The following is a 12,514-nucleotide window of genomic DNA, read 5'->3' as shown; positions in this document are numbered from 1 at the left end:
CTTTGCCCTGGCTAGTTTTTCCTAATCAGTCAAGTTTGTTTGACACTAGCAAACAAACTTAACTTTGGGAGTCACACAAACTTGGTTTGTGTATGGAATGGAAAGCCCACCCTTAATCTTACTAGGTGAACATCTTTTTTGCAGCATGTAGGGTCAGTGTTGTAAAGGGGCAGATTTTAACCTACTGCATGATTTTTTTCCTCAATATAGTACTTTTAGTACAATATTTAGTTTTATAGTACTTTCCTAAATGAAATAAGTTTTGGTTACTGACCCTAACCAGCAAGTAAAAAAGAGAACAAAAAAGTGAGTTTAAATAAATCTCCTCAGCGAGCAAAAACTCCTAAACAGACTCCCGGCGCGCACACACACACACACACACACACACACACACACACACACACACACACACACACACACACACACACACAGTCTCTTGGCTGACAAACATGTGACTTTCACCTCATCCCTCCAAATTCCAAAAGTGGATTTGTTACTCTTTTATCCTTTTTTTATCCCTCTGTACAGTATATTCACAGAGCACTTTGCAGCCAGGAAGCATATCAAAAGCAGGAAAGGGAGAGTGACTGAAGGGAACATGAAGGAAAACAAGTAAGGTCGCATGTCCCAGGAGGCGGTCCCACCCCGCTGCAGTACAGACATACAGAGAGGGGGGGGGGGTTATCTCTGAAAACTGGTGCACTCCAATTATGTGAAAATAACAAACATAAAAAAACTGTAATTCTGAAAAATATATTCTCAGGCTGTAAAGTAAAAAAAAATTTCATGGGCTGTGGCTTTTTCCTTAAAAACTTTTGTTCTTGTTCACATATTATTAAAAGCAGACTATAGATACACTATTATTATTATTATTATTATTTTTGCTTTTTGCCTTTAATGATCACAGCTGAACACACCTACAGTGTGTGTACAATTATGTAATCCTCATTCACATACAGCAATCCATAAACGGTGAAGCAAATCAAAAGATAAGTATGTTCAGTGTGGTTTGAGTCTTGTTAGTTCCTCTTTTGGTTCAAGTTAACATGGTGATTTGGCTTCGGAGAAAACGAAAACTGACTTGGATGTGGACAGACACAGTAGCTGGATTCCAGATGTGAGTAGTTACAGTTTTTTTGTCTAGTTGTTGATCTCCTATGGAGTCTGAGAGGCCTGGTAATAACAGACAAACAGGAAGAGCACCATCATAAATGTAGAGATCAAACACACACACACACACACACACACTTGGCTGTAACTCCAGTCCCGTGGTTCTCACTCCAGCAGTGAGCTCATTAAAATGTGCAAAGCGACCCTTTTCGTCTTCATTCCCTCTCATCTCTCCTCCACCTCGTCCTCTCTCATTTCTTTCCCAAATCTTCATTTTTCCTTCGACACGAACTATCACACACCGACACTCTTCATTAGTTTCACTTGAGATCCACTCACTGATCTGGGGTAAGATCACATTCTCGGCAGGCACAGTTCAAACTACTCCTTCAGTTGTATAACTGCTCAACGTGCACATTGTACACTTTTATATTCTTAGTATGTGTGTATGTGTCTATGAATGTGTGTGTGTTTGGGGGTGGGTGTCGCTGCTTTAATGAATGGTTGCCGGGTAGAACAGGAGGCGTGAGGGAGGAATTTGCTAATTATGAATGGCGCACTTCTCTCTGGTTGTGAACAACACAGTGTGTGTGTGTGTGTGTGTGTGTGTGTGTGTGTGTGTGTGTGTGAGAGAGAGAGAGAGAGAGGGAGAGAGTCCATGTGTGTGGTTTGGCGTTTGTGAGTGTGTGGTTGTGTGGTAGGCACAAGGCATATGCTCAGATGTATGCCTGATACATCTGAGTATATGCCTTGTGGTTGTTTTAATCAAGGGGTTGCTGATTTGAATCTGCTGACTATCTGGTGAGGAAATTAAATGAACAATACTAATTACCACTGTACTGCTCATGAGCAAGGCATTAGATTGATCAGACGAGAATAGCACCAAATCATTGTTTCATATTAGAACAGAAGGGAACCCACATAACACTGATTTTGTGAAATCAAATGTAGTAGGTAATGCAGATTTAACTGACTGCAAAGGAGGTCTCCACGCTCCCTGGTAATTATGGGGTACTCTAGACTAGTTTGTGTGTCAAAGGTTTAAAGCTGCTGAGGCCACTGTGGTGGAAGTGGTGACGTGGATGTCTGCCTTTGAGCAGGAAACAGCAGGAATTTTATTCCTTAAAATATACATTTCACTTTTTAAAAACTCTAACCCAACTTCCCAAAGCTTAACTGCCTCATCATCACCCTAAGCTGTTTTCACACATGAACTTCAGAGGGTATCAGGAGATTAGGTTGGAGACTGTCCAAAGTTCACATTTCTCACATCTAGGAAGCAACAGGAGAGAGTTCATTTAAGTGTACCAGAAGCACTCAGATTTAGATGAGACAGCTGCCTGGATGGAGTGTGCGGGAGGCAGGACACATGACTTACTCACTGCAAATTCAGTGGACCATCAGTCTGACAAACCATAAACTATCGACTGAGCCAGCTAAACTCTGGGGCATCTAGTGAAACCAGTTTTCACTTCGGGCCACTCATCACTGCATTCAGAGCTCTTCAAAGCTCTTCACAGTTGATCTGCATGCAGCTCAAGTCTGTTCAAACATGATCAAACTGACTCCAAAAAGTTTGCTGTACCAACGTTTTTGTGTCTTGCTAACAAATTCTGCACTGCATAAGAACACGCCCGCTTTGAGAGACTGCTGCATGGTCCTGATGAATGTTCAGTTCAACTCTGTTAGACATATCCTGACACGCAGTTCCTTTAGGTAAGGTCTAGAAAAGTTCAGGGCTGTTAAATAACTAATATTTAACAATATTAACTAATATATATTTAACTAATAAGTAATTTCAATCATTTTGTCATGTGGAGTGTGCATAGGTGAGCACCCAAATGCAGGACACAGACAGGCAGAGTGCAAATGAAGAATATTTCTACAATTACAAAATTATGTGTTTTATATGGTGAAATTAAAGCTAAGTGGAAGTAAAGTTCCAGTAAACGTGGGCATTGGTTGAAAATTTCCTTTTTATTTGGAAATTATAATTCCAGTTTTGGATGAAAATGTTAAAAAGAACATATTAGATTAATGCCCTTCCTCCTGCTGTACTCCCCCTGCACATTGCTTTGTAAGCCAGCCTAAGCCCGTATGATAAACAGGAGGAAATCCCATTTGGTTGCTGTTTAATCTGAATTTTCTGCTATATACATTTCACTGGCAGTAGAGATTATGGTCTCTCTAGGTAAGGTATACTATATAAGCCTGACTTCTGTTTAAAAGTCTTTAAATGCGTAGCATTTAAAGCATTGAGAATAAAGCTTTAATCACTTTTCTTGTGCAGGCTTTCCACCTGTAGCGCAGCGGCAACAGATCTGAGCACCTTGTTTGGAAGTTAGCAGTCTCTGCCATCACTTAAATTGACTTAAACTCTGAGGTCAACTTTTTCCACATGGATCTACTGCCTTAAAATAGACTGCTGTTTACAGCTGCAGGTTAGCTACTCACGAAACTGGGTCCCTGCACAGGATACACACACACTCACAAGACACTGCTTTATTTGGATGAAGCCGGGGTGTGCGCGTAGTGTCTACACGAGGCAGATCGGTGTCTTGTGTAAACACTGGCTGGAGGTAAAATAATACAAAGTCTGTGTAGCTGTTCGTGTGTTTGAAAGATGCAGCGCTTTTAACTGCATTACATTACACAGCACACAGCGAGCTGTAACGTAAATATTGATCACAGCTTTGTGATCTATGTTTTTGTGGAACTGAAAAAAGAGGTCTTTGTGGTAAATTTACTAGGAGATTTTATGCTTCACAATAAGATCCTGGTTTGGTTTTCCAGGGGCAACCAGAGATATCGGATCAGCTCTGACCAGGATGTGCATGAGGCATCGCAGCATTGAGGCCAAACTTCGTCAGTTCACCAAGTAAGAAATTATCCTTCAAGCTCCCTTATTTCAAGTAGGAATTTGTTCCCTTCTGTAACTTTTTCCTCTGATCCTAAACTGCAGCCCATCAGGATCTTTCAGAAGTCAGAAAATGCTCAACTATGTGTGTATTTCCAAGTAAAGCTGACTTTGTTTTATGATGGGGCACATGTTTGGTGAGGTTTTCTTGACAGCAATATGGACTCCATTAGGAACATTGGTCTGTCTATCCATATTGAAGTGGCTGTAAATAAATATAGCTATGGCACACAATGCAAACCACTCTGGAAACCTCACCAGAGTCTGCTTTCAACCATTGTTTGCCTTTATCTTCATTTTTTCTACTTTCTAATGACTTTTCCACAGCAAAAGCTATTACGCTGATGATGATGGTAATGGCGATAATGATCTATGACTGTGGTAATGACGGGGTTTTTGATGAATGATTTATCTTCAAGCTCTTGTGTGGCTTTACATAAAAGATGTACACATGTCGTAATAGTCATGCATTTATCTTAATATTTGAGCATGTGTATCACATGTGTATGCATGTGTGGACATGTTGTGGGAAAATGTCCAGTTACTAAAATTCTGAAGTAGAACAATAGGTGGAGGTGATGTATACATTAACATGTTTTCAGAAATATGTTTTGTACTTTTTGCACTGTTCTGTGGAGATCTGAATATTGCAGGTTTACATTAAACCAGTCATTTGTCACAATGTCACACTTAGGAACTATTTAATGAATCCCTGCTCACTGTCTCTAATACTGCCAGTGCATCTAACTTGCATTCAAATATCTACTTCTTTGTCTCTCCCACAGTGCTTTGATGGAGAGTCTTATCACTCCTCTTCAGGACAAGATTGAGGACTGGAAAAAGACAGCCAACCAGCTGGATAAGGATCACGCCAAAGGTACACAGACATCCCAGATTTGCTTATTCATTCAACTTCAACATCACTAAATTCTAACCCCATATCCTCACCGCTGAAGTAGCTTTAAGTGTACTGCTTATGTACGGCTCTAACAGAAGGGCAAATGTTTGATCAGCTGGGCTGCACCATTGCTATGCTAGCACAGGCTAGCAGTGAACAGAAAAAGCAAACTCTGCACACCATTTTAAAATGAGGTTTCAGCAGCGCTGCATGTGGCGTGTATGCCTACCTTGATCACATTGCAGCTTCTTAGAGCTACGCTCCTCTTTACCTGCTCATCGTCACTCCTTGTAAGCTTGTACCCCAGCAGCTGGAAAAGTAATGCCTGCAGATGTCCTAACTGTCAAACAGCCAAAGAATCATGTCTGAAAATGCCAAGGAAGTATTCTCATCAAGTTATCTGTTCCATTATCTGTCCCACTGCCAGGGTGTCAGATAGTTGACCTAAACTTTGAGGCAAAGCATGTTTTGGGGCTTCTGACGTAGCCGGGACACTTCCTGCTCTGTGCGCTGGTCATTCTTTACAAATGCTTTAAAAAAGACAAAGCCAGTGTTGTTAGGATATCATTGTGCCAAATACATGTTGTCTTTTCCTCATTCCATAAACCATACTACTCAGACTATGATCAGACTGAAACCTGACACCATGAAAATTTTTCCCAAACCAAACTGTATGTTCATATGCAGGAGTAGAACTAGCCTTTGTCAATATAAACAGGATATTTACCTGTTAATATGTGTTTCCGCAGTAAACAGGTAATCTTACTTAAACATTTGCTTCCACATCATTCGGTTCTAAAACTATACCTTTGTATACAACAGTGTCTAAACGGGAGCGGGTACATCTGAAACCAAACATAATAATCAGTGTTTCGCTGACCTCTTGGTGGTTTCGGTTCCTGAAAGTTAATATTGTTTCTATTTGAGTTATTATTGGAAATGCAAGACAGTATGAGTTTGCTCAGCAGCTTTTGCATTCGTTTTTCTAAAACATCTCTCTTTATTCTCTGTCAAGAGTACAAGAGGTCACGTCACGAGATCAAGAAGAAATCATCTGACACCATGAAACTGCAGAAGAAGGCTCGTAAAGGTAACGATCAGCTGTCTAACAGTCAAGCTCAGGCTCATGGTTGTCACTCAGACAGTTCTTGTAAAGTGCTGTTTGTGTGTTTTATGTATTGCAGCTGTAAATATATTTAGATATCCAGTTCATTGTTCCTACTGTTATTTATCTAAACACAACATCGTAAGTGTAAGGCTGCAGTTAATCACAAAAAATGAGCCATTTTGTATCTGACTGGCACTCTTGATAACAGACTACGTGAGCATCATCCAAACAGTAACTTGAGTCGTTATAAGTTTATATTGCCATCTGGTGGCGTTCTGAAAAATTACAGATCTTTTCTCATTTGTCCTGAATCGCTTTACCCAGTGAGGCAGCAGCCAATAATTGTTGGTTTCTTTCTGCTGCTGCTTCCGTTCAGTTGCCAGGCAGATTAATTTACACATGCAAGTTGTCTAAAATATATTTCAAGATAATTATTTATCATTATTGAAATTGTTGTTTTATATTTTATATAAAACATATACCCTTGAATGAGTATATAACACTCATTCAAGGGTTTGTCAGAATTTAAATGTATATTTATGTAGAAAGAGAGGGGGGAAAGCAAAATGCACTTTCAATTTGAAGTATCTTTAAAGTAGCCACATTTTGCTTTGATGAATACTTTGCACGCTCATTACAGTCTCTCAGCCTGCATCATGAGGACAACTTCCAAAATGTTTTCCTACAGCTATGATGGAGCTTTTCCTTCTATATGCACAGTAACTCATGCCTGACTGTGTCAGGTGGGTTTACATTACCATATTGTAGAGGTCAGGTCCTCTGGTGTAGTATTCCACACTCTGGTAGCCTTTACGTAGCCTACAGTTGCATTGCCTCATGGGAAAAATAAGAAAACAAATTGCCGTCCAAAGCACAGGTAACTCTTGGACTTAGTTTCCTGGGGCAGTCTTTGTGAGAGTCCATCATTTTTGTCTTTACAATTATTAAACAGAAAAGCAAGTCAATATGTTAATATGTCATTCCTCTTTACTTAGTTAGGTGGGGTTTGCATTAGCATTTATTACTGCAGTAGTTGGATGAGGCTAGCTGTGTTTGTTGTGCTGTGCTGGCACAAACACAACTAATGGACTGAAACAGAAAAAGAAAAAAGTTAACATTTTACAGGAAACAGCTATTTAATCTTTAAATTCTGTTTAGGGAGAATGGCTTGTAAGCACATTAGTATGTTGGAAACAGAGTAAACAGTATTTGTAAGGCGAAAAATGCGCCCCTATGGAAAGCAAAAAAAAATAAAAAATTGAGAGGTTTGCTGTGAACAAACGCTTAGAATGTTGGTAATGTGATAACAATAATAATAATGATAATGTTGATACTGGTACCTCAAAAAAGTTTGCACCATTTAAATTGGTAAGTTTTTTTTTTGCTTCAAATCATATATGATCAAAATCAGTGAAAAAAGAAGAAGAATTTAAATTCAGCCTGTCTTCAGAGGTTTCCTGTGAAGCAATAATGTATATTAGAGAGGCTACTATTTAATATAAATTATGAATCTTAGTTTTCAGTTTGTTTCTCACTAAAGATTTCATTTGTATTGATAAAAAGTCCCATCATGATCATGTCAGTTTTTTCTAGCCTGATTTCTTTAGGAAGTCCACACCTTCAAAAGCAACCCAGTGACTGTGAATCTGAATGCAAGTTATATGCTTAGAGATGTCATTTTCTCACATAAAACAAGGGTAATATAAGAAATTATCTTAAAACGATAGTCTGATATCTTTGACGGGGGGTTTGTATGAGGCGCTTCACAGTAGTCAGTGCGTTACCTATTGTAGAAGTTATCACACACCTACTGTATGTACTGTAACTGAAAAGTTACCAGTGTAACAGATAAGCAAAGTCCTGCTTTCAAGGGTCAGCAGCAAAATGTGTTTTTTAAAAAAGTACAAAAGCATACCGCGACGTCACACTGCCCTTTCTCCTTAGTCCTCAGTCTGAACTTCTATCCATGCAATGTTTAAAGCCATCAGACATTCTAGTTCACATGACATGAGAGTTCATGTGGCTAAAATACGTTTTGATGCTGATCTCTTCCACACTGGCACAATGTTTCCACAATGTTGCATACCTGGGTGCATCTCCAAAATGAGACAGCTCCACTTTTGAAAACCTAAACTATCCTTTAACAGGACTAGATTAACAGTTAAACTGTGCAATGTCTGTTCCTGTGTCTGATAAGCCCCATCGCAGCTGATGCTTGAGGATATTATTGTTTCTGGATTGAACTTTTGGTTGCAGCTGTGTTATTTTGCTCTAACATTTGGCACTGTGGCTGTCTTGTGATGGCTTCCTTGTACTAACCCTAACAATGAGTTCTGCTATTTCTGCTCTCCCCGCCCCTGTCACTCTCTCTCTGTTTCCTTTCTCTTTCCTTACTTTGCTTCCTTTTTTTCTGTCTCCCCCTCTCACTGCTACGTCTTTCTGTCTCTCCTCCCCTCTGGTATTTCTATAGAGATGCAGGGTAAGTATCAGCCTGCCGCTCGCTGCTCTACCGCATCACATCCTTTTCTTTTTAAATTTCCAGCATTTGCCTGCAGGCAGTGATTATTACTAAATTTGAGGTCATGGAAAAGTTTTGGGGGTATATCAGGAAATTGTCTTTCATAATGAAATAGTCATGTAAGCAGACTTAAGGGGAATAGAGAGAACCTTATCAGGGCTGGATTAACCCACCACAGGGACTCCCATAATAAGCTGTAGGCTTTTGTTTAATTTAACTCGCTCTCGGTGCATAAATTGTTATTAATTAGTTATGAGTTTATGGTAATGTAATTAGCATACAATTATTTTGTCAAGTACACCATATAAGCACATTGCAAGCTGAAATAATAAAGCCTTAAAGCCAAATTTCTATCTGAGGCCCCATTACAACACAGGTGCTTTTAGGCTGGTGCCACTCTAGTTTAAACATGAAACACGTGCTGTGTGTGTCCTGAACTGCATCACTCTCAGTCTGTTTTCTTCATTTTAATCAGCTAAGTCCTCCATTCTAGTCTGTGTGCAGAAAATGTGCAGAAAACAGTTTGCCCAGTGGCCAACGGAAAAACTGACGTTTGTATTTGTGTTGTATTTCCCATATTTTATTCCTCCTTTGGTGCCAGAGAAACCAGACAATGTTCAAAAGTCTGCATGACCAGATTTGAAGATTTAAAGCTTTAAATCAACACAGAAAAAATGATAAAAAACTTTCATTATCTTCTACAGAGCAGACGTGTTAGGGTCATTGTAGAAGATCATGCATTTTGATGTTGGAAGGTTTCAGTCAGAAAATTTTAATTTGCCTGAAACAACTGATATTGAGATTTTTTTGTGACCGGTGATTCATGAGGTGGGGTAGCAATGTTGTTAAGTGATGTTAATTTATAGGTTAAAATATACTTCTGACTTTTCTGCACAAACATAATTATTTGTAGTCTTTTTACCACAAATTGAATGTCACATTTTGAACCTCAACCTTTCGGATCACCTGAATAGTTACATACTGTGCCCAGTGGGCAATCCAGCCTTGCTTGTAATGGGCATCATTCTACTGAGCCAACAACAACATGACAGTTTATTTATTGCACCTAAATGGTCAACTGGGGTTTAGCTTTTAATTCTCCATTGAAACTAATGAAACTTGTAACCATGACCTTTTTAAAAACTACATGAACTAGCTCCAATGCTTCCTAAACAAGTTTTGCCCCTCGTGACAGATTAGAGCTCAGCGTCTGTAGTTAGCTGTCGTGTAGTGTCACTTTTAACAATGCATGATGTAACTGAACTTCTTCCTTGACTCCTGCATGACTTGTAGCTGTTACTATCAGCTTTGTAGTGACACTGCAGGCTTCAGTCTGACTCTCATGCTACCCCTCCTCGTCTGTTATCTCTGCCATTTTGTTCCTCATTCTGCTCTTACATGCTGTAAAACTACAAAGAAATTTTCATGTCTTGCTTTCCATTTACTGCATTTGATGTATTTTTAGAGATAGCAATCTTTTTTCAGATTACATATGCACTTATATTTAAGCTTTTATTATCAAGGTATTGCAGTATAGTTACAACAGATATGATAACATTACATTTTTAGCAAAACTTTTAGCGAAAAGTTAGGAAACTGACTACTGCACATTAACATTAGAACAAATACAGAGCTAAAATAGCTTAAAAACAAACACATAAACAAGTTGCTGCTTTTTTTTGTCTTGGTCAAAATTTTATAATCTGTACTAGCGGTTGGATGAACTCCTGCATTATGAGAGATATCCACATTTAGTTACATTAACACTTTTCCACACCTCCATCTTTCTTTCCTTTTTCATTTTCACCCTCTGATGAAAACCTCTACCTTCCTGTGTCAGTCTCTGCTCTCTCGTTTGATAAACGTCTCTCACCCACTGCTGCGCCTTCTCCCACCCAGGGCGAGGGGACCTGCAGCCACAGCTCGACAGTGCCATGCAGGATGTGACCGACATGTGCCTGCTGATGGAGGAGACTGAGAAGCAGGCGGTGCGCCGTGCCCTGGTGGAGGAGAGGGGTCGCTTCTGCACCTTCATTGGTTTCCTTCAGCCAGTTGTGGTGAGGACACATATGGAGGAAATGTGATAGACTTTAACAGCAGGAGGAAAGATGGACAGATGAGGGCAAGCACTGTCTAAAGTAACTTTTGAAGTGCCGTACAGAGAAGCATGTTCACTGAACAGCTCCACTGATAATTACTGTATTTGAACCCTTATGCCAGAGGCCATTGTTTGATATTGCCCCATTAAAAAAAAAAAACACATGTATTTAGCTACAAAACTATAAGGCTAAAATGAACAACCTTGGGCTGTACTGATGGGAGACACTTTAAAGAATAGCATCAGTATAACATTTATCTTGCAGAAAACCATTAATTTATAAACAATGTAAAGCAAAAACGTGTAAAATGAGTTGTTACTTTGTGTCGTACTGACACGTCAACCACATTATCTTTATAAAGACAAGAAACTAAACTGCTTTGCTTACAGTACCTAATTTACAGTTTAATTATATCACGAAAAATAATCATACATAAAAATAACTAGAGCTTTGAGTATAATTAACTGTGTTATGGTTGTTGTGGAACCTGTACACTGAGAATTTTTGGACTTTAGTGTAAAAGAAAAAGTAAAAATGTTTTCTATCTTGTTTTAAGAATGGAGAGATTGCTATGCTGGGCGAGATCACCCATCTCCAGGCCATCATTGATGACCTGACTGTGCTGACAACTGATCCGCACAAACTGCCCCCTGCCAGTGAACAGGTGAAAAGCATACGCAAACATGACATCCAGAATACACAAAGACAGAAACAAATAGAAGACAAACCTCTGACTCCTACACGTTCTCTCAGGTGATTAAAGATCTAAAGGGGTCCGATTACAGCTGGTCCTATCAGACCCCTCCGTCATCCCCAAGCAGCTCTGGCTCACGCAAGAGCAGCATGTGCAGGTACTCACACACAAATACACTCTTATCCATACACACATAGGCAGTGTTCTGAGTATCAGAAAGAGGAGCCATCCTTGATGTTTATATGTCAGTGTGATTGTCAGTCGTTTTGTCTACATGTCAGTCTGTCATTACATTCTGTGCAGTCCCCGAAAAACAACTGTCTATGGGTGATAGAGCTACTCATTTAACCCCAGAAATGTTCCTTCATAATCAGGCTGTGGTGATTCTGCATAACTATTGGACTGATCAAACTGGACCACATATAGCTTTAACATGGCCATTAAAACATGATGACTGCCAAAAACTGACTGAAAAATATTAAAAAGTAAACTTAGCCAGCAAATTAGAAAATGCTGAGTGAAAGGTTGATTGTTAAGGTAGTTGAAAGGGCATCAGAAAAAAGGATGTTTCTCTTTAAATCCAAATGTCTGTTGAAATGAAAGGTCATTTATACATCTCCAAAAGTTGATTCTGTTCATCTGGACGTAGCGTTTTGTGGGAGAAACGTTTTGTCACTCATCCAAGTGACTTCTTCAGTCTCAGCTGACTGCAGGTTTCAATCTTATAAACAGTACATTTGCATAATGACTGAAACCAGCCCACTGAAGGAACAATGGGCTAGGAGGTCAGTTCCTTAATCTTAATTATGCAAATTCTCATGACCATTGATCAACAACCACTGATCAAAGCCCACTGATCAATGGCCATGAGTACCATTCACAGAGAGTTGGGGAATGGCTGCAATCACAGCATTCTAAGATGGCGAAAGATGTACCCTTAGGCCCCCTCTTCGATTCATAGACGGTCTTTCCCTTTTCACTTAAATGGCCTCCTTGACTCCACGCTCAAACCAGTATTCTTCCCTGTCCAGGATGTTACATCCTCATCATTGAAAGAGTGTCCACTGGCCTGTAGGTGTAAATAGACTGCAGAGTCCTGGCCTGACGAGGTAGCTCTTCTGTGTTGTGCCATCTGCTTCGCCAGAGGTTGTTTGATTTCCCCGATGTATA

At 39.6% G+C, this 12,514-nt stretch overlaps 1 protein-coding gene across 3 annotated transcripts in view; it reads left to right on the top strand.

The window, feature by feature from the left end:
* The window catches only part of LOC309714950 (protein MTSS 2-like), a 78,930-nt gene that overhangs the window by 47,493 nt on the left and 18,923 nt on the right, over positions 1 to 12,514 (top strand). For all 3 annotated transcript variants that reach the window (XM_082547693.1, XM_082547692.1, XM_082547694.1), the window contains exons 4-9: positions 3,904 to 3,988; positions 4,813 to 4,904; positions 5,941 to 6,015; positions 10,451 to 10,608; positions 11,207 to 11,314; positions 11,404 to 11,501. In XM_082547693.1, the coding sequence (XP_082403819.1) occupies positions 3,904 to 3,988; positions 4,813 to 4,904; positions 5,941 to 6,015; positions 10,451 to 10,608; positions 11,207 to 11,314; positions 11,404 to 11,501 (616 nt within the window). The remainder of the gene's footprint in view (positions 1 to 3,903; positions 3,989 to 4,812; positions 4,905 to 5,940; positions 6,016 to 10,450; positions 10,609 to 11,206; positions 11,315 to 11,403; positions 11,502 to 12,514) is intronic.

Source organism: Aulonocara stuartgranti (genome assembly GCF_965226115.1).
Source record: "Aulonocara stuartgranti genome assembly, chromosome: 1".
In the NCBI taxonomy this organism is placed as follows: Eukaryota; Metazoa; Chordata; class Actinopteri; order Cichliformes; family Cichlidae; genus Aulonocara; species Aulonocara stuartgranti.
Note: the sequence above shows the minus strand (reverse complement) of the source record. Positions and strands in the feature narration are given on the sequence as shown.